Source organism: Hylobates moloch, unplaced genomic scaffold, assembly GCF_009828535.3.
Source record: "Hylobates moloch isolate HMO894 unplaced genomic scaffold, HMol_V3 SCAFFOLD_12, whole genome shotgun sequence".
NCBI classification, from domain to species: Eukaryota; Metazoa; Chordata; class Mammalia; order Primates; family Hylobatidae; genus Hylobates; species Hylobates moloch.
In genome coordinates this window covers 13,674,042-13,694,752 of record NW_026652287.1, presented here as the reverse complement: position 1 = coordinate 13,694,752, position 20,711 = coordinate 13,674,042, and the positions used below count along the sequence as shown (strand labels likewise).

General features: G+C 47.5%; 1 protein-coding gene and 2 long non-coding RNA genes across 6 annotated transcripts in view; 1 reads left to right on the top strand and 2 right to left on the bottom strand.

Annotated features, from left to right (window-relative positions):
* LOC116479724 (uncharacterized) lies at positions 1–2,416 on the bottom strand. Its single transcript, XR_004251048.1, has 2 exons — positions 2,339–2,416; positions 1–499 (listed from the first exon to the last, which is right to left on the bottom strand). It is a non-coding gene; the product is annotated as an uncharacterized LOC116479724 (long non-coding RNA).
* Positions 2,417–4,748: 2,332 nt separating this feature from the next.
* On the top strand, positions 4,749–20,674 carry HSPB8 (heat shock protein family B (small) member 8). The gene is made up of 3 exons (XM_032168547.2): positions 4,749–5,598; positions 12,945–13,008; positions 19,632–20,674. Exons 1-3 carry the CDS (start codon positions 5,232–5,234, stop codon positions 19,789–19,791), a joined length of 591 nt encoding a protein of 196 aa, XP_032024438.1. The 5' UTR covers positions 4,749–5,231; the 3' UTR covers positions 19,792–20,674.
* LOC131380787 (uncharacterized) overlaps positions 7,887–20,711 on the bottom strand; it is a 72,387-nt gene continuing 59,562 nt past the window's right edge. Inside the window, exons 2-6 of one of the 4 annotated variants that reach the window (XR_009208985.1) lie at positions 18,725–18,778; positions 17,605–17,731; positions 17,237–17,435; positions 8,815–8,962; positions 7,887–8,136 (exon numbers count right to left, since the gene is read on the bottom strand). This is a non-coding gene — a long non-coding RNA (uncharacterized LOC131380787). Of the gene's footprint in view, positions 8,137–8,814; positions 8,963–14,749; positions 15,162–17,236; positions 17,436–17,604; positions 17,732–18,724; positions 18,779–20,711 lie in introns of those variants that run through there. The other 3 variants (XR_009208987.1, XR_009208986.1, XR_009208988.1) reach the window with 3 other exon arrangements.

The following is a 20,711-nucleotide window of genomic DNA, read 5'->3' as shown; positions in this document are numbered from 1 at the left end:
TTTGTTTTATTTTGTTTATTTATTCATTCTTGCTGGGGTGTGTGGCAGAGAAAAGAGGCCTGGGCTTAAAGTTCAGACAGACCTGGGTTCAGAATCCATAAGCTCGTGGCCTCAGGCAGGTCACCTCATGTCTTTTGCCTCAGTTTCCTCATCTGTAAAAAGGGAATAATAATAGTATAAAACCTCCAGGGGGCTGTGATGAAAATTAAAAAGAGCATGCTTGGGAAGCCTTGGTGCCCGGCACCCTCTGTGGACTGCAGAAATTAGTTAATATTCTGATGTTGTTACTGCGTGTGGAGTCTACCCAGCAGGAGCTAGGCAATTCAGACCCAGGGTTGCTGATAGGACATCAGCTACTCGTCCAAGATATGCTGGGCTTCTACAGAGCAGCAGGCACCCTCTAGGCACTGGGGATGCCGCTATGAACAGGACACCCAAGGGTCCTGCTTTCATGGAGCCAAGTGTGCTGGGAATTCCATTAGTGTCATTGTAGGAGGGTCTGAGAAACAAAAGAAATAAAAAGGCATGAGCATGCTTACTTCTTATTTTCTGGAGGATGTGCTGGGATCCAGGGCCACCCAAAGGAACTAACTCTCAGATGGGTCTTCAGACCCTGGGGAGGGGCTGTGGGCTGAGAACCCCCTAGGGGAGGGTAGGAACTTTTGTTTCTTACTACATTGAAAAGAAAAGGCACAGAATCTGGCAGCTATGTCTTTGTCCTACTTGGTCCCAGCACTACCTGTGTGGCTTCAGACCACCACCGTCCCCAGCGGCTGGGCCCCAGTTTCAGGCGTGCAGGGTGATCTCCCCCTCCTCCTGGGCTGTTTTGAGAATTAATAGTGGTATGCCTCGTATGAAAGCTCTACAAGGATGGCAGCCAAGAGAAACGTTGCTCTGGTCCCCGGGATCTAAAATCCTTCCCCTGTACCACAGTCCCCTCTAAGGTCTCTTCTTCCCTGGCAGAACCAGCTTGGAGGCCCCTTCTTCTCCCGAGCCTCCCCTGAGCCTAGCGTCATATTTTCTTTCACCTGACTGGTGACAGCCCATGGGGTTTAGTGACTGCTTTCCTCATGTGTTAGCAACTCCTCACCAGGTGGCCGAGTTAGCAGGAGCAGCTGCCTCTCTCCTCAGCTTCCTGAAATGAAGGGCTGGCCGGATCCAGAAATGCAGTGAGAGCCCAAGGGGGAACAGAACACCAGGCAGTGTGGAAGGATCGCTGGGCAAGGCTTGGCCAATATTGTCCCATAGTGGTTATTACCGTGCACTCCCAAGTGCCCCCGGGCTTGAATTCCAATCCTTGGTCAGCTGTGTGGTCCAGGGCAGGTGGCTTGACCTCTCTGAACCACAAGGATTCCATGAGGTCATGGATAAAACTGTTGACCACAGGGCCGGGTACATGGTTGGTGTTCAATAAATGTGAGCCATGACTTTGACTTCAGAGGCAGTGTAGCAGATGAGACAAGAACCAAACTGCCCAGGTTCGAATCCCAGCTCTGCCACTGACATAGTCATATCAGGTAATCTCTCTGTGCCTCAGTTTCCTCATCTCTAAAATGAGTTTAATAAAACATCCTTCCTGATGGGCATGGTGGCTCATGCCTGTAATCCCAGCACTTTGGGAGGCCGAGGTGGGTGGATCTCCTGAGGTCAGGAGTTTGAGACCAGCCTGACAAACAGGGTGAAAACCCATCTCTACTAAAAATACAAAAATTAGCCAGGCGTGGTGGCAGGTGCCTGTAATCCCAGCTACTCCGGAGGCTGAGGCATGAGAATCACTTGAACCTGGGAGGCAGAGGTTGCAGTGAGCCAAGATCATGCCATTGCACTCCAGCCTGTGCAACAAGAGTGAAACTCCATCTCAAAATAAATAAATAAAAATCCTTCCTAATAGGATTGTGGGGAGAAGTAAAAGAGTTTAGGCGCATACACTTATAGTGCTCAGAACAGAAGCTGGCACGGGGCAAGTGCCCCATAAATGCTAGTGATTGTTATTTCTATTTTCCACCTTTGCATCCTCCCTTTCCTCCCCCTCATCCTTGAAATGAGAAGGTGGATTAGGTCATCACAGTTCAGTTCCCTGCTCCTTCGCCAGTCTTCCCCTCCTTCCAGGTCCCCTGGTCCCAACTGAGCCTCGTTTGAGGCAGACGGGTCCTCTAGGGGTTTGGGGATGGCCTGGGAAGGGAAAAGGAGGGGAGTTTCTTCCTGAACATAACCACCAGCAGACTCGCCGATAAACAAACACAGTGCCATCGGCGCTTAAACACACACTCACTCCTGCACCCACTCAAATCCACACACAAACTCATTCCACCCTGTCCCACCCACTCAGAAACCTCACCCCAGCCCCTGCCCAGGTCCCAGGCAGGGCCAGGTTTCTCCAGTGCGTCATGCGGCATGCAGTGATTCTCCCCACAACTGGTTTCCAACTCAGCCGGCCCCGCCCAGCTGTAATTACAGAGAGAGCTGAGGCTTCTGTGCCCAGCCATGACGTCAGCCCGAAGCTTCCAGCCTGATGAGCTCACCCCACATCCAGTGGGGGCCCAGTCACTCGGGACATGTCATGCTGTGGGGTCCCCACCATTCTTTCTCAGCTAGGGAGGAGGGCAGGGGTCTCTATCGGTTAAGCACAGATCCGGGATTCAGAACAACCCAGGTTCCCACCCAGGCTCTGCCACTCCATATCTGTGTGCAAGGGCCAAGCCTCTGCACCTCTGTTTTTTCACCTGCAAAATGGGGGTGATGATAATAGTGACGTTTAACTATCGGGTCAGGATTTAACTCAGTAATGTCTGAAATGTACTAACTCTAAAAGCAGATGCACAGGAGGCAATGGGCGACAGTGATTGTTTTTCTCTATATTATTATTTTTAGCAAACTGCCTCATGCACTCACTGTTTAATATCAAAACAATTTCTCAACCTATGACTCACTGAATTCCTTAATATCCTCAATTTACCCTCATCTGGTGAAGAAGGCAGGGCTGAGACCCGAAAGCCCACGGAGGGAAAACAACATGCCTAAAATTGTCTACCTGTTGCGGACAGATCAAAGATGAGAATCCAAGCCGAAGAGCCCTCCAGGCCAAAGGAGGATTTGTGAATTCATTCTTCCAGCTGCATGGGAAGAGCAGGAAAGTCTAGATTTGGGGCTTTGAGTTTCAGACCAGACATCCTGCCTGAGTATAACACCTTTCAATAATTATCAGTATTAACAGTCATCATAATAATAGAAGCTACTATTCATGAACACTTCTCTGGTAGTTTTCTCATCTGTAAAATGGGATAATACTGGTACTCTTACCTTACAGGATTGCTGGTGAGGATTAAATGAATTCATATTTATAAAGCCCATAGAGCAGGGCCTGGCATATAGCAAACATTATGTAATTGATAACTCGAAATTGAAAATACAAAGAGAAAGAGAATTACCTCATGTATTCCTCACGGTACATCTGTGAGTTGGCCACTGTTATGTCCATTTATAAGGAGGAAAACTGACAACCTGGAGGTGCCTGGGAATAATGTTACTGCCTATAAAGATGCTTTGCTTGACCAAACATTCATCGGATTTCTGAATCTTCTCCTAAGCCCATCTGTGAGGTTCCTTACAAAAATTCAGTTTTGGGCCAGGCGAGGTGGCTCACGCCTGTAATCCCAGCACTTTGGGAGGTGGAGGCAGGTGGATCATGAGGTCAGGAGTTCAAGACCAGCCTGGCCAAGATGGTGAAACCCAACTCTACTAAAAAATACAAAAATTAGCCGGGCACGATGGCAGGTGCCTGTAATTCCAGCTACTTGGGAGGCTGAGGCAGGAGAATCGCTTGAACCTGGGAGGCGGAGGTTGCAGTGAGCCGAGATGGCGCAACTGCGCTCTAGCCTGGGGGACAGAGTGAGACTCCATCTCAAAAAAAAAAAGAAAGAAAAATTCAGTTTTGGCATGAACTCTGCTAAGTCTGTTTAGCAGCAATCACCCATCTTCGATTTCTGATCACCCTCGACATCTGATTAGTTTCCTCATCCTCCACCGTCCTCCAGGTGATGTCTGAGCACCCTGGCCTGTCTTCAGCAAGAATCCTCTTAGGTTAGCTAAGCCCGAATCCCTCTGACCCCTGGACTTTCCTCCTAGTAAATTTCCATTCGCTGACCCCCCACCTGCTTCTTGGCTACAAATTCACACTTACCCATGACCAGCTGGGAATCAAGTCTAATCTTTCTCCCTCACTGCAAAATCCCATTGCAGGGGTCCCCACATCTATGGAGAAAGTTTCCCTGCCCAGTAAAGTCTTGCTTATCATACTTTAACAAGCGTCATATGAATATATATATATATATATATATATACATTAAAAAATTTTTTTCTTTCCTTTACCACTCTCCCCTTAGGGCATTGAGGCTCTAGGAGCTTGGCCACCTTGTAAGTCGGGATTCCAACCCAGGGCCATCCTTCAAATCCACTGGGCTCCTGTTTCTCTCTTCCCTTTCTGCAGGTCCCCAAGGGGAAGGCAGGATACGACATGCTCTCGGGAAGGTATTTCCAGAGGATGACCTGAGCCCTCAGCCAGGCTCGGGGTTATTAATAGCCAGGCCTTAGTACCCCGCTAGGGAGGGCGGCTCCAGCTCCCGGAGCAAGCGGAGGGCGGAGCTGAGCGGAGTGGCCAGGAGAGGAGAGAGCGTCCGGAGAGGCCGGCTGAACTTGCACGCGGCCCCTCCCAGCTCCGCCCACAGCCCAGCTGTTCCCTCCGCGGATTCTCCGGGGCTGGTTCATCACCTCCGAATACTCTTGTGACAGGAGACGCTTGCAAAACCCGCCTCCAGCCTCCAGCAGCAAATAAATAGAAGGCTTGCAGCCCAGGCGGAGCCAGAAGAAGTTTCTAGGCGCGCGTGCCCTGGGTTTATTAAGCTCCTGGCTCCGCTCTAGACCTCAGCAGCTCTGGCTGCCAGCCTGGGCAGCCTGGAAGGACGGTGGCTTGCCGGTCTGTCGTGAGGCAGTGCGGACGGGGACCCTCTGGGATTCTGCTGGACCTGCCCGGGGGGTACCTTTGGGGGCTGGGACCCCAGCCGAGGGGACACAACCGTCCCTGGCAGTGGTTGGTTCTGCTTCTCCCTGCAGGAAAGCAGCATTTTCGGAAGCTGAAGAATAAGTTAGCCCAGCCACACCACCTTGTTGTGTGACCTTGGGCAGGTGGTTCTGTCTCTCTGAGCCTCTGTTTCCCTCTGAGCTCAGCAGCCACCATGGCTGATGGTCAGATGCCCTTCTCCTGCCACTACCCAAGCCGCCTGCGCCGAGACCCCTTCCGGGACTCTCCCCTCTCCTCTCGCCTGCTGGATGATGGCTTTGGCATGGACCCCTTCCCGGACGACTTGACGGCCTCTTGGCCCGACTGGGCTCTGCCTCGTCTCTCCTCCGCCTGGCCAGGCACCCTAAGGTCGGGCATGGTGCCCCGAGGCCCCACTGCCACCGCCAGGTTTGGGGTGCCTGCTGAGGGCAGGACCCCCCCACCCTTCCCTGGGGAGCCCTGGAAAGTGTGTGTGAATGTGCACAGCTTCAAGCCAGAGGAGTTGATGGTGAAGACCAAAGATGGATATGTGGAGGTGTCTGGTAAGTCAGGGGCAGGACGGAGAGAGAATGGGGGGGCGGGGGTGTAGGCCTCAGCCCTGGGAATGGCCAGGAGAAAGTTTCCTGAGAGTAGACGCTGGGACAGTGTGACACAGGTGACCTCAGGGCTCAGGAATGCAGCCCGCAAAGTTATCTTTATGGAAAACTTCTCTCCCGGCTCCCAGCAGAGATCTTAACCTGCCTGACTCAGCTATTGGGGCCTCTGAGTGCTGATCAATCAGGGTACAGACAGGAAAATAGAAACCATGTTGGATATTTTGACAGACGGCATTTAATATAAAGAATAGGTTAAGCAGATATCAAAGAATTAAAAAACAAAGAAGAAACGGGATTTTGTGCACTCCAGCATCACAACACAGAGTCTAGAAGTGCACGTTAAGGCTGAACAATGATAGTGTTAATAACCACAACTGGTTTCCAGTGAAACACCTCTCCTTGTCCCAGACAGGGAAACTGAGGCTTACCAGTAATTGTAATAACACTAACTGGTAACTCTGAATGCTAACTATTCGCTCAGCACTTTGCTAAATGCTGTTGCCTATACTATCTCCGCTAATATAACAACCAGAGGAGGTGGGTACTGTTTATCTTCTTTTTTTCAGATGAGGAAACTGAAGCACAGAGAGATTAAAGTAACTTGTTCAAGGCCACCAAGGATTCAGACCCAGGCTGTCTGGGAATTAGGAGGCCAGAAAGAAGAAGTGATGATTTACTGAGCACCTACTAGGTGTCAAGGGCTGGGCTGACATTCTTATACGTCTTCTCCAAAAGAGAAGCTGTGTCTAGGCCCATCTTGCAGCTGAGGAGGCTGAGGCCTAGGTGGGACTCGTTCACAGTCGTGCCATGAGTCAGCAATAGGACTGGAGTAGGGACTGGGCCTATCCACAGCGTTAGGCCTAGGGCTCTCACTGCCACATCCCACCCTGGGAGAAATAAACATACTAGGGGGAAAAAATGAGAGAAGACAGGAAGCTCAGCCCCTGTTAAGCTGGGCAGTAGAAAAATCTTTCTTTTCCTTCCCTCCTGATTAACGCTCCATTAAAAAGAATGTGTTCCCGGCAGAGGCTTGCCTTCCAGAAAATCAGTCAAAGCCACTGCAAACACAGGCTGGGCAGGAACAAGCCCCAGCAGCGTTCAGGGGGAGTTTCAAGCCAGTCATGGTAGAATTATAAACATCAGAGGCTCCAGCGGGTGTGGTGGGCCGGGAGACACACTGGGGCCACGTGCTGATGACAGGGTCAGCCAGATCTCTGAGTTGGCTGGGGGGCAGGGCACGAGTTCCAAAACTGGCTCCAACTCTAACCAGCAGGATGTGCAGATTACTTCACTTTGTGCTTCTGTTTTGTTTCCTCATCTGGAAATTAGGGTTCAAATGGTTGTACCATAAGGATTGTTGTTTTAAGTGAGGCGATGCTGTAAAATATGTACACACCTGTGAACCCAGAAAATCTGAGACAGATCTCAGTTCATTTAGGAAGTTTATTTTGCCAAGGTTGAGGACACGCCCATGACACAGCCTCAGGAAGTCCTCTTGTCACATGTCCAAAGTGGTCTGGGCACAGCTGAATTTTATATATTTTAGAGAGACCTGAGACATCAATCAATATATGTAAGAAGTACACTGGTTCGATCTGGAAAGGCAGGACACCTTGAAGCAAAGGCAGTAAGACTTGAAGCAGGGAGGGGTTTTCCAGGCCACAGGTAGGTGAGAGACAAATGGTCACATTCTTTTGAGTTTCTGATTAGCCTTTCCAAAGAAGGCAAGCAGATATGCATCTACGTCAGTAAGCAGCGGGCTGACTTTGAATAGAATGGGGGGTAGGTTGGCCCTAAACAGTTCCCAGCTTGACTTTTCCCTTTAGCTTAGTGATTTGGGGGCCCCAAGATTTATTTTCCTTTCACATTTCTATGACCTGGAACACAAGGAATTAGTATTATTATTGCCGTCGTTGTTGTTACAGTGCCAGGCATCCAGGAAGGCCCCAATAAATAATGAATAATAGATGTTCTTTGAAACCTGGGTTCAGATCCCAGCACTGCTGTTCACTAGCATGGTGGATGTGGACGAGAAAGTCTTTTCATCCCTCTGAGCCTCATTTCTCCTATTTGCAGAATGGGGACCATAATAATATCTGTCCTGCAAGAGTGTAGGAAAGATTAAACATATGCAGACTATCTATGATAATATATGCAGAGGGTCTATAAAATGGAGCTAATAATAGTGCTTGCCTGGCACTCTGTAAACAGAACGATTATCACCATTCCTTCTGTCCTCGTTTTAATTAGGGTCTTAGATGCTTCCAGCCCAAGTCCAAGGGTCTACCCCACCCTGTAGCCTGTCTAGGAGACCCTCTGTCCAGCCTGGAGGGCTTTTCACCATCCTCTTTTGTAGGTGCTTCATAACAGGTGGGGTCTGGCAGCTCCACGTTGAGATCTCAGCTAAGTATCTTACTAATCCAGAGGCTTTGGGTGAGTCACGCAGTCTCAATTTCCACGTCTGTAAAATGGGGTCATTGGGAGCTTAAATAAGACAAAGACAAAGCTTTTCAGATGTGCAATTAGGGACATCGGCTAGACAGAATCCAAATTCCCTGAGAGTCCATACAAGGGCTTTCATAAAAGGGGTTTAAAAATAAAATTGATATCAGGAGCTCTATTTAAGAGGGAACTTTCGGGCCGGGTGCGGTGGCTCATGCCTGTAATCCCAGCATTTTGGGGGGCCAAGACGGGAGGATCACTTAAGGTCAGGAGTCTGAGACCCCCAGTCTGGTCAACATGGTGAAATCCCGTTCTACTAAAAATACAAAAATTAGCCAGGCGTGGTGGCGAGTGCCTGTAATCCCAGCTACTCAGGAGTCTGAGGCAGGAGAATCGCTTGAACCCGGGAGGTGGAGGTTGCAGTGAGCTGAGACCGTGCCACTGCATTCCAGCCTGGGCAACAAGAAAGAAATTCTGTCTCAAAAATAAAAAATAAAAAATAAAAATAAATAAAAAGCAATTTTCAAAGGAAGTTGGAAGTCAGATCCAATTTCCCACCCTATACCACAAAATGACAAATCCGTTCCTCCACAAGCACGTGCGAAAGGCCTACATGTGGTGGCTCAGTGGCTCCTCACAAGGACCTCCTAGGAAGTGTGGGTAGGTTTCTTAACCCCATTATACAGGTAAGGAAGCCGAGGCCCAGAGAAAGTCACTCACCTGAGATCACCCACTTCTCCCTGGCAGTGTCTGACATTCAATGTCAGGCCTCTCTGGCTGGTTCTGAGTCAGGATGGCTGGATCTACTTCTGGCGGTGTGGCCCTGAGCAAATCGCACAGCCTCTGGAACCTCAGTTTTACTGTTGGTCTTATGAAGAGGTAGACAAGATCAGAATTTACCAATGTACTTCAAGCTGTTACTAGGCATCTAGAAACAGGAGCAGGAGAGTTCAAGGTCTTGTATGGTACCAGTAAAAACAAAATTATAAACAGGTCTTCTCACTGCAGGACTTATCAGAGCCTTTAAGTCACTCATGTAGTTTATGAATCTCTAAGAGGCAGCTCTATCTTATCTGACCACGTATGAGTGTCTCATTCAAGGAAGTGTTTGGAAAATGCTGGACTAGACAATTTCCAGCAAGCCTCAGATTCCCCTGCCCCCATCCTGCAACCACCAGCCAAGAAATGTTCCCTTCATGGGCCACTGGGCCAGACCCTGGCTAAGATAGAGACTGGAAAACCCCAAGGCCTTATTTCCACCCCTTCTCCTTAGTCCCAGGGCCTCTGCCTTCCCTGGAAACAGCACTTTCTTTCTTTAGCTGGGCCAATAGTGTTCCACCCACATTTCTCTGAGGCATGTTGAAAAAAGCATGTCTGCAAGGGGTCTCTGACTTCTCCTAGCTTCTGGATGTATTTCTAAAAATCATAATAATTACTTTTTTCAGTTTACGAAAATAAAATGTCTTCATGATAGAATATGTAGTTAGGAAAGCAAAATAAGAAATTAAAAATCACTCATAATCCTTAAGCTGCCCCAATCTAAGTAGGCAAATGATAAGCAAATTGAGTTTCAAGATGATCCTCCTAGCAATACTCTCTTTAAACGAGGTTAACCCCACCTCCAGGCCCCTCTTTTGGAAATCTTGGAGCTTTCCCTGCTCAGAGATCCTCCCTTCCCTCACCCCAAAACCCTATTTTCAGAGCAGACAGAGGCACCTAGCTTCTGAGGAGCAGTCCTTTCCCCAAACATCAAAATAAACCACAAGTGTTTACCTTCACATGGTACTTTTACAACTTCCAAAGCCATTCTGTGACTCGCTTTCATTTGCTTCCTACAGTAACCCAGTAAGATAGATGTCATCATTCCCATTTCAGAGAAGAATAAACTGAGGCTCAGAGAAACTTAGAGATGTGCCAGGAAATGTCAGAGTAGAGACTTAAGTCCAAAACCCAGTATTCCAGAACCTGTCTGCCTGCTTTTGAATCTTTGCACCAGTCACTTCCAAACTGTGTGACCTTGGGTACAGCACTTAACCTCTCTGAACTTCAGGTTTCCTATCTACAAAATGACAATAATGAAAGTGCCTGCTTATATTATTATTTTACTATTATTATTTAAGGTTGTTGCCAAAATTAAAGGAGTTGATATAGATAAGGTGCTTAGAACAGTGGCTGACACCAAGGAAGCACTATATTACTTTGCTATTGTTATTTATATTATCAGTTTTTATTCCCAGACACCAGCATGCAGGAGGATTCTAGGATGCCAAAGGGCTGAGTCAGAGGCACTGGCCTGTCCCCAGGGGCAGCAGGTCTCCCGGCGCCCTGGCTATGGGGAGGGTACCAAAGAACAGACAGTGCTCTTCTGGGCACAGGCCTGTGCTAGAGCCAGGCAGTTGGTGGACACGGAGTTGGCAGCACAGGACAGACTCTTCAAGCGGCCACACATTCACAGGAGAGCATGTTCTGGTTAGCCAGACACTCCAGTTTAAAATGAATTTCTTTTCCTGAGAGCAATTTAGCAATATAGATTAAGCCTTAGAAATTCTGGAAGTTGCATTAGTCCTCAGTTAATCCTAAAGAAGTCATAGGGCCCGGTGTGAAGCTCTAGGTACAAGAATGTTCAGGGCCGTGAAGTTCTCTCCAATGTTGGAAACTCTTCAGGGCCCCAAAGGAGGGGATTGGTTAAATTAGCTCTTATATATTCCTCAATAGAACACTGCAGCCATTAAAAATTATGTTGTCAAAGAGTATTTGGTAATATGGAAAAGTAATTATAATGTGTTAGCGAGAGAGAAAAATAAGTTCCAAACATAATGCAGAGAACTATCCCATTTGATAGAATACCGATATACATGGATACTATGTAACATTCACACATTCTGAGAAACATAGAAAAGTCAGAACATATAAAAGATATTATTAGTAGCTTCCTTGGGGTGACAGGATTATGGGTAGTTTTGATGGCTTTTTTCTTTTTTTTAATTTTTTCTTCTGTTATTGTTGTTGTTTTTAAATTTAGAGACCAGATCTCACTCTGTTGCCCAGGCTGGAGTGCAGTGGTGCATTACAGCTTACTGTAACCTCAAACTCCTGGGCTCAAGCAATCTTCCCACCACAGCCTCCCAGATAGCTGGGACTACAGGCATGCACCATCACACCTGGATAATAATAATCATAGTAATTATTATTATTATTTTGAGACAGAATCTCACCCTGTTGCTGGGCTGGAGTGCAGTGGCGCGATCTCGCCTCACTGCAACCTCTGCCTTCTGGGTTCAAGCAATTCTCCTGCCTCAGCCTCCCAAGTAGCTGGGACTATAGGCACGTGCCACCATGTCCAGCTAAATTTTGTATTTTTGGTAGAGACGGAGTTTCATCATGTTGGCCAGGATGGTCTTGATCTCTTGACCTCGTGATCCACCTGCCTCGGCCTCCCAAAGTGCTGGGATTACAGGCATAAGTCACCAGGCCCTGCCTATTATTATTATTATTTTTTAGAAACAGCGCCTCTCTATGTTGTCCAGGCTGGTCTCAAACCCCTGGCCTCGAGTGATCCTCCTGTCTCAGTCTCCCAAAGTGCAGACATTATAGGAGTGAGCCACTATGCCCAGCCTATTTTCTGCATTTTCTAACATACACATGCATTATCTTAAAGCACAAAAAAAGCTATTAACAAAGAAATAATTAAAAGTAATTAGCTATAAGTTGTCAGTTTAAAAAAATTTGGACTGCTCTATTCAACAAAGTTGTTTACATTCTAGATTTCCAGGCCCCTCAGAAGCACCTCCCTATGTAAATGAGAGTTCTTGCCTCCAGAAGGTGTCCCCACTAATGAGGAGTGAAAAGTAACAGCCGAATGGCCCCAGTGTTGTAATAATCTTGTTTGTTTAAAAAGAAACTACAGACACTCTCTCTATTAAAGAAAAAAAGAATGAGGAGCAGCCGAGAGAATCAGAATGTGCTATATACATTACAAGATCAAAACCAGTTTACTCCCAAGTCTTCTTGTAATTTCATCTTTTTCCTCCCTAAGGGGGTTGGGAAGCCCTCTCTTACCACAGGTTAAGAGGCAAGAGGGCTGGTGGAATTTCACATCCACAGTGCCCTTAGGAAAAGCTGGGTGTTTTTGGCAGATTGAAGCATTCTTTTTCCAGGCTGTGCTTTCACTACTGGGTACAGATAACGTGGCTTAAAGAGCTAAGCGGGAGCTGGAGCAGACAGGAATTCAAGAGCAGAGGGACATCAAGCCCTAGAACCTGGCCTAGACTCAGTGAGAGCTGATTCAAAGCTCAGAGCCACCAGGGACCTGCTAGGCGACCCTGGATCCAACACCAGGCCTCAGTTTCCATGTCGGAAACAAACGGAGAATGACGTCTGGGCTCAGAGTTAGGAAAGCTCTCTGCTGGCTATAAAGCAAGCTACATGGCAGAGTCGCCCTCAGCACGTGACCCTGCTTCAAGCCTGCCACCCAGTCTGGGACATCAGCCCCAGGGTTCTACTGGCAGGTTAGAGAAGAGGAGTCACGTGGGAGACTTGGAAGATTTGGTACAACACATGGCCCAGTTTCTGTGATTTCCTCAGACTAACCCTTAATTACCTGCAAACCACGGTCTACGCCTCCTTTCCATCAATTATCTTATTTCACCTTCATAGCCAGCCTTGGAAGTGGACTTAAGTGGGTCTGTATGGCAGACAAGGTCCTTGAGGCTCAGATAACTGGAGTCTCTAGGGTAGGCGTAAGCCACACAGCAAGGCAGGTCCAGGGCCAGGATTTGAACCCAAGCCTCAGTCCTGAAGGATGCCCAAGGAACATAGATGCTGACACGCCACACTTCTCTTCCTTCCAGGCAAACACGAAGAGAAACAGCAAGAAGGTGGCATCGTTTCTAAGAACTTCACAAAGAAAATCCAGTAAGTAACCTGGAGTCATGGAGTTCAGGGTGGGAGTGGAGGAGGGGGCACACCTGGGACCCATGATCTGGGGTTTCTCCCTCTTGGGCATCTCTCTTTTAAGACACCTCCTTAGGGCAGGGAATTGAACCCTCACACCTAACGAGGAGAAAATGTCCCAGCAGACCTGTAATAGGGTCCCAGAAGGGGGAGCACATAGATTGCATCATCTCATCTGCTCGGTGCCCTGTGAGGTGGGTATTAAAAACCCCATTTTATTTATTTATTATTTATTTATTTATCTCGAGACCGAGTCTTGCTCTGTCACCCAGTCTGGAGTGCAGTGGTGTGATCCCAGCTCACTGCAACCTCCACCTCCTGGGTTCAAGTGATCCGTGTGCCTCAGCCTCCCGAGTAGTTGGGATTACAGGCATGTGCCACCATGTCCAGCTAATTTTTTGTATTTGTTTAATAGAGATGGGGTTTCACCATGTTGCCCACACTGGTCTTGAACTCCTGGGCTCAAGCGATCCACCCACCTCAGCCTCTCAAAGTGTTGGGATTAGAGGCTTGAGCCACTGCACCCGGGGAACAACCCCCTTTTATAGACTAAGCATCTGAGGGCAAGCAAGACAATGACTTGTCCACAATCGCACAGCTCCTACCCACGGGGCATAGCTGAGGGAGGACCCCGTCACCATCCAGAAAGACCATCCCCTGATTCCCAAAATGCCCCAGCAGAATATCTTGCAGGCTGCTTGCTCAGCCTCTGCCCTGCCAGGAGAATGAGCACCTTCTCTAGAGCATCCACAAAAATGAAGTTGGAAAGTGTCCTGAGAGCGTGCATACTACCCAGAGAGGTTTGGAGGCTGAGACATTGGGACAGAGGAAGAGCTATTTTGCTGAGGGGAGGTAGTAGAGGGGATTCATGTTTAACAGGGAAAGGGAGCCTGGGGGAACCATGAGAGCAGCCAAAGACAATCAGGCTGAGGGCATGAACCAAAGCCACCAGTTACTACCTAACTGGCAGTACCTATAGGGAGAAGAGTTGCACAGTGTGGTCACGATGGCTGCACTTAAACAACTGCCAGGTGCTTCATACATACCTTCTCTCTAATCAGCAATCAGCGTCACTCCACTATGTGCGTTTCTGGCCCCTAAACTCTCTCTCTCTCTTTTTTTTTTTTTTTTTGAGATGGAGTCTCACTCTGTTGCCCAGGCTGGAGTGCAGTGGCGTGATCTCAACTCACTGCAAACTCCACCCCCTGGGTTCAAGCAATTCTTCTGCCTCAACCTCCCAAGTAGCTGGGATTACAGGTGCACACCACCATGCCTGGCTAATTTTTGTATTTTTAGTAGAGACAGGGTTTCACCATGTTTGGCCAGCCTGGTCTCCATCTCCTGACTTCAAGTGATCTATCCGCCTCTGCCTCCCAAAGTGCTAGGATTACAGGTGTGAGTCACTGCGCCTGGCCCCTAAACTCTTTTCCAAGCCATTGTTGCATTTAGCCTTTGCAGCAAAAGTGTGCATCGGGGAGAAGAGACATGACCCTCCTTGCAATACGGGGAAACTAAGTCTCCCACAGGTGAAGGGACATACCCAAGGTCTTTACAACTAGAAAGGGCCCAGAATAGATCCCTGACCTCTGAGTTCCACGCTCAGTCCTTGAGCAAGGAATGCTGTTTCCTCATCTGTGAAAGGGATGCTGATTCCAGCCTTGCAGAGTTCCTGGCTGAAAGTGACATGAGGTCATGGCCCGGCACAGGTCCTCATAAGCGGCAGTTCATTATTACTATTGTTATTGTTGACTCTTAACTTTTCCATCAGCCTTTGCAAAGAAGTTCTGTGTATAGAGAGATCCCACTAGCTGAATTCTGAGGCTTCTTCCAGCTTTGGGATTCTACATTCCTGTCTCTTCCCCCACGGGTCTGTCTCTGGCCCTCCCAGAGCCTCTGCAGTTCTTGGAAGCCTGTGGACACTTCCTGATAAGGCAAACGCCGAACCATTTGTTCTTCGTGTTCGCTGGCTTGCCTGGCATCTCCGTGCCCCTGGTACAGCAAGCAGATTAAACATTGCTGAGGGAGAGGAAGGAAGGTGGTGGGGGGAAGCTGATGTCAAGGCTCAAAAGAGGTCTCAGGGTGGAGTCACAAGCAGGGCATAGCTGTAAAAGGGACTGAGTAAGAAAGAAGTGAATTAATCATCTTAAAAGGGGTGTGTGTGTGTGTGTGTGTGTGTGTGTGTGTGTGTGTGTGTGTTTCACATGCTCCAAGGCCTTAGGGAGATAGCTTGCTGGAAGTAACCTGAAGAGAAATGCCTGAAATTGCTCCAGGTTGGTGCTCAGCTGCTGAGCTGGGCTAGTCGTTAAAATATTCAGCGGTCCCCAACCTTTTTGGCACCAGGGACCAGTTTCGTAGAAGGCAATTTTTCCATGGACTGGGGAATGAAACTGTTCCACCTCAGATCATCGGGCATTAGATTCTCATAAGAAGCATGCAACCTAGATCCCTCGCATGCACAGTTCACAATAGGGTTCAAGCTCCTATGAGAATCTAATGCCACTGCTGATCTGACAGGAGGCGGAGCTCAGGCAGTAATGCTGGCTGAACTGCTGCTCACCTCCTGATGTGAGGCCTGGTTCCTAATAGGCCACAGATGGGTGCCGGTCCATGATCCGGGGGATGGGGACCCCTGAATATTGGCTAGCTATTGACCTGAGCCCTCCCTAGCCAACCCCAGTCACTCTGATCCTGTCCCCAGGACCCTCTAAACCTCTCCACCTTCCAACAACTAAAGGGTCCCAGGACCCTCCTCCATCACTATGACATGCACCCATCCCTTCTGAATGGTCAGTGCCCAGCTGCACCAGTTGCTAACTATTTTGAATCTCAGCTCCAGGTGCAGGCAGTCCTGGCTCCATGAGAAAGTGAGTGGGTAACTTGGGGCAACTTGCTTAACTGCTCTGACCTTCCATACCCGCATCCCTGCATGGAGGGGTTGTGATGGGAGTGAGAGGATGTGTATAACGCATTAAGCGTGGAATACAGACTCAGGGCTTGGTCCATGGGAATTAATATTATGAAAAGGCTTCACAAGGCTGGACTCACACTCCAGCAGCTGGGACTCCTGGGAGCTCCTGGCTCTGCCCAGACTCTAGACACCAAGGAGTCGAACTGGAGCCTGGGACACCTCTGGACCAATCTCAGGAGGCCTCGTTGCCTCCTCTCCCAGGGAAAACTCCAGTCATTAGAGGACAGGGAGATTCCTTCAGCGAGGCTGAGATGCTTGGAGATTTCCACCTAGGCAGGATGCTGCAGCTGTTTGCCTTAACCATGGCAAGGAAATTCATCCCAACACATCCATCTCTGTGTGACAAGCCCCATTTGGACTGAATAAGGAGGAGAGGGAGAGGTCTTGGGTCTCAGCTTTCAAAATCCATGATCTTCCTATTTGGTTAGGGGAAACCAAATTACAGTCATTTGCAATACCGTCATTCACATCCTATCTTCACTATTTTTTGCCTTATATGCTTACATTGCTGTACCATGATTTACTAAAGGTTTTTTTTTTCTTTTAGATCATCTCATTTTTGATAAAGTTAAATTCTCATCACTAAAATGTTCACTGAGGAAGGCAATCATGAAATAAATCCAATGAAAGCAAACTGTGGTTAAATTCTAACTAGATAATATTGCCTGCCTAAGGGCCTCAGCTTTCTCATTGTTAAAAAGGGAAGGTAGCAAGTGATAGAGGCTACAGGTGTTAAAGGCATATTAGTACTTAGCAGAGACATTCCTTCAGATGTAAGTAGAAGCATTGAAAGATAATTGAAGAGGAATTACTTTCCCACCAAGTGGGTTCAACATGGAAGTCACCTGGTGAAAGACCTTGGACATGTGTGTCTCTCTGAGCCTCAGTTTCCCCATAAGCGATGTGACAGCATTGTCATAGACAATCAGGAAGATGCTTTGGGGCCCTGATACTCTGTGGTTCAATGATCCTGCAATTTGTATGATACTCCATCTTGCTGTCAAGATGCCAACATGTAAGGCCAATGACCGCAACATAATTCTCACTCCACCTTAAGAGGTGGGTACTATTATTGCCCCCTTTTTTCTGCAAAGAAATAGGTTCAGAGAGGCAAGATCACCAGCCCCAGGTTGTGTGGTCAGGAAGAGTCCGAATTTGAATGCAGGTCGGCCTGCCTGCAAAACTCATGCTCTAGGCCACAGCCACGCTGTGACACTGTACCTGGTGTGCATTGGGTTGGTGTGCACATGGTTAAACAGTCAGCCCATCCCCAGCATTTGGAGGGAGGTCTAAACTTTTGACTTTGTCTCCGCTTCAAAGTCTTGACTTGGCAGCTTTCTAGTTCCCTCTTTTTCTTCCAAATGGGCTTCCCAGAAGCACCCTTGTTCATCTCCATGGTTCCAATTTGGCAAGGAATCTCCTGGGAAGATATGGCTTATGTGGCTACAGGTTGCTGCACCCACAAAAAGAGAAAGAAAGAAAGAGAAAGAAAGAAAGAAAGAAAGAAAGAAAGAAAGAAAGAAAGAAAGAAAGAAAGACTCCCCAGCCCCTCCAGAAAGAGTCCTGCCCATGATCAGGAACGGGCTTACCTCATGCCTTGGTTCTTTCATCAAGACCCTTGTATTTATAATAGGCAGAGCCAGCATGGACCAGTGGAAAGATTTTGATTGAACTTCCGGGCCTTCCTGCCATAGTCCTTCTTTCAAATGTCTGGTGCTGGGGGAGGCAGGAGAGCATCACGATCAGATACGCTGAGTTTGGAGACCAGGATTCTGATTCCAGTTCCTATCTGCCATTTGCCAGCTGAGCGACCTTGGGTTCTCTGAGCCTCAATTTCCTCATCTGTAAGATGGGGATAGCAATGGAATCTGCCTGGCGGGATTATTGTTAATACCAAAATGATATGACTCAGCTAAAGTACCTGGCACATAGAAAGCACTCAGAAGGCCATGGATTTCATGATTAAAAAAAAAAATGGCACTCCAATGAGACCACTAATATGTCCTCACAGTTTTAATAGTTTGTTGAAGAAACCAAATTCTCAATAGTCTCAGTCACCCAAAGCAATCCAAAAATCATAAAAATACCTTATTAGAATTTGGACCAGATTTAGGTTTAGAAATTCTATCTTCGATGCTTTCTCACTAAGCTTGTCATTTGATTTCCCCCAAGTCTCTGTTTAGTGATCTGTAGAATGGGCATATTAATTCTTACCTCTTAATCATCCTCTTATAATACTCCAACCAGGTATTGTCTATAATTGAGTTTTAAGAACAAGATAATTGGCTGGGCTCGGTGGCTCACGCCTGTTTTCTCAGCACTTTGGGAGGCCGAGGTGGGTGGATCATGAACGAGGTCAGGAGTTTGAGACCAGCCTGGCCAACATGGTGAAACCCCATCTCTATTAAAAGTACAAAAATTAGCCAGGCATGGTGGTGGGTGTCTGTAATCCAAGCTACTCAGGAGGCTGAGGCAGGAGGAGAATTGCTTGAACCTGGGAGGCAGAGCTTGCAGTGAGCTGAGATCATGCCACTGCACTCCAGCCTGGGTGACAGACTGAGACTCTGTCTCAAAAAAAAAAGGAAGAGGAACAAGATAATAATGATCTGCTAAGTGATTGTATTAGTCTGTTTTCACACTGCTGATAAGGACATACCTGAGACTACGTAATTTATATATATATATATAAAAGAGGTTTAATGGACTCACAGTTCCACGTGGCTGGGGAGGCCTGACAATCATGGCAGAAGGTGAAAGGCACGTCTTACATGGCAGCAGACAAGAGAGAAAATGAGAACCAAGCAAAAAATCTTATAAAACCATCAGATCTTGTGAGACTTATTCCCTACCATGAGAACAGTATGGAGGAAACGGCCTCCTACCCATGATTCAATTATCTCCCATCAGGCCCCTCCCACAACACATGGGAATTACAGGAGCTACAATTCAAGATGAGATCTGGGTGGACACAGCCAAACCACATCAGAGATACTTAGGGTATGAACAAAATCAAGGCCTATTTTGAATACCATCAAGTATGTCGCCATCTGAAATCTACATGTGGCCAGCTTGGCCCCTTTTATCTGCCAAGGTACCTAGTGCTTGCATCACCATTAATGCATTTTGTAGTGAAGCACTCTCCAGCAAGCACATGTCAGATGAAAATGTGTTGCCTGCTATGCATAACACCTTACGTGTGCTCTATAAAGGGATGGTAATGGTGCCATTTCTGCTAGTAATTGTGGTCAGTAGTGGGTATTAAGGTGATGACTTCAACCTGGGACCAAATATGTGGGCCACAGCTCTCTTTTAAGTTAAGAACTGCTGTTCAAACAGCATTTTACCATTTGTAAAGCATACTCAGATTCTGAAGTTCAAATACTCTACAAGTTCGGTATTATTATCCTCATTTTGCAGATGAGAAAACAAGCTCAGAGCAATTGAATAATCTTCCCAAGACTACACAGCTAGAAAGGGGTAGAGCCAGGATTCAAACCCAACATTGTATGTCCCCAAAGCCTAAGCTCTTATCAAAAATATTTCCTCTCAAGTGAATAAAAGAATGTTTAAGCTATATTAACAATAATAAATGAATAAAATCGTGTGTTTCTCCTAGGCTTCCTGCAGAGGTGGATCCTGTGACAGTATTTGCCTCACTTTCCCCAGAGGGTCTGTTGATCATCGAAGCTCCCCAGGTCCCTCCTTACTCAACATTTGGAGAGAGCAGTTTCAACAATGAGCTTCCCCAGGACAGCCAGGAAGTCACCTGTACCTGAGATGCCAGTACTAGCCCATCCTTGTTTTGTCCCCAACCCTAGGGCTTCTCTGATTCCAGGATACATTACTTTAGCTGAACTCAGATTTAGTGCAAGTAAAATGTTAGGGGGTGCGGGGGTGGGGACTGACCACGGATTCCCTGGATAGTGTAGTGGTAGATTTGTCCACAAGATAGCGCAATTGGCAAATCATGCTTGGTTGCGTTAGGCCAAAATACTAGTTTTTCTTTCTTTACCTTTTCTATCTTGATGAAAATGTTGCACATTCTATAGTTGCAAAACACATAAAAGGGGACTTAACATTTCACATTGCATCTTACCTTGCAGCAAATGCAAGGGTTACTTTTCTCTGGGGACCTCCCCCATCACCCGGGTTCCTACTCTGGGCTCCCAATTCCCATGGCTCCCAAACCGTGCCGCATGGTTTGGTTAATGAAACCCAGTAGCTAACCCCACTGTGCTTCCACATGCCTGGCCTATAAAGGGTGATATACAAGTCTTATATCCCCATATGGAATTTATCCATCAACCACATAAAAACAAACAGTGCCTTCTGCCCTCTGCCCAGATGTTTCCAGCACGTTCCCAAGGTTTCCAAGTTAGCACTCCCTAAGGACTCTGGGAGCCTCTCAGTTTATGATCTGGCCAAGGTCCCCCCTTTCTTCTGTCCCCTATGTTTCAGTCGGGATTTTTACAGAGGGAGCTGTCTCCAGACAGCTCCATCAGGAACCAAGCAAAGGCCAGATAGCCTGACAGATAGGCTAGTGGTATCGTGTATATGGGCGGGACGTGTGTGTCATTGTTATTTGAGTTATGCTGTTGTTTAGGGGGAAATAACAGTAAATAATTAATAATAATAATAATAAAGGAGCTGACGTTCTTAGCCTTGTGTGGTTCTTTTAATGAGGAACTAAATGTAA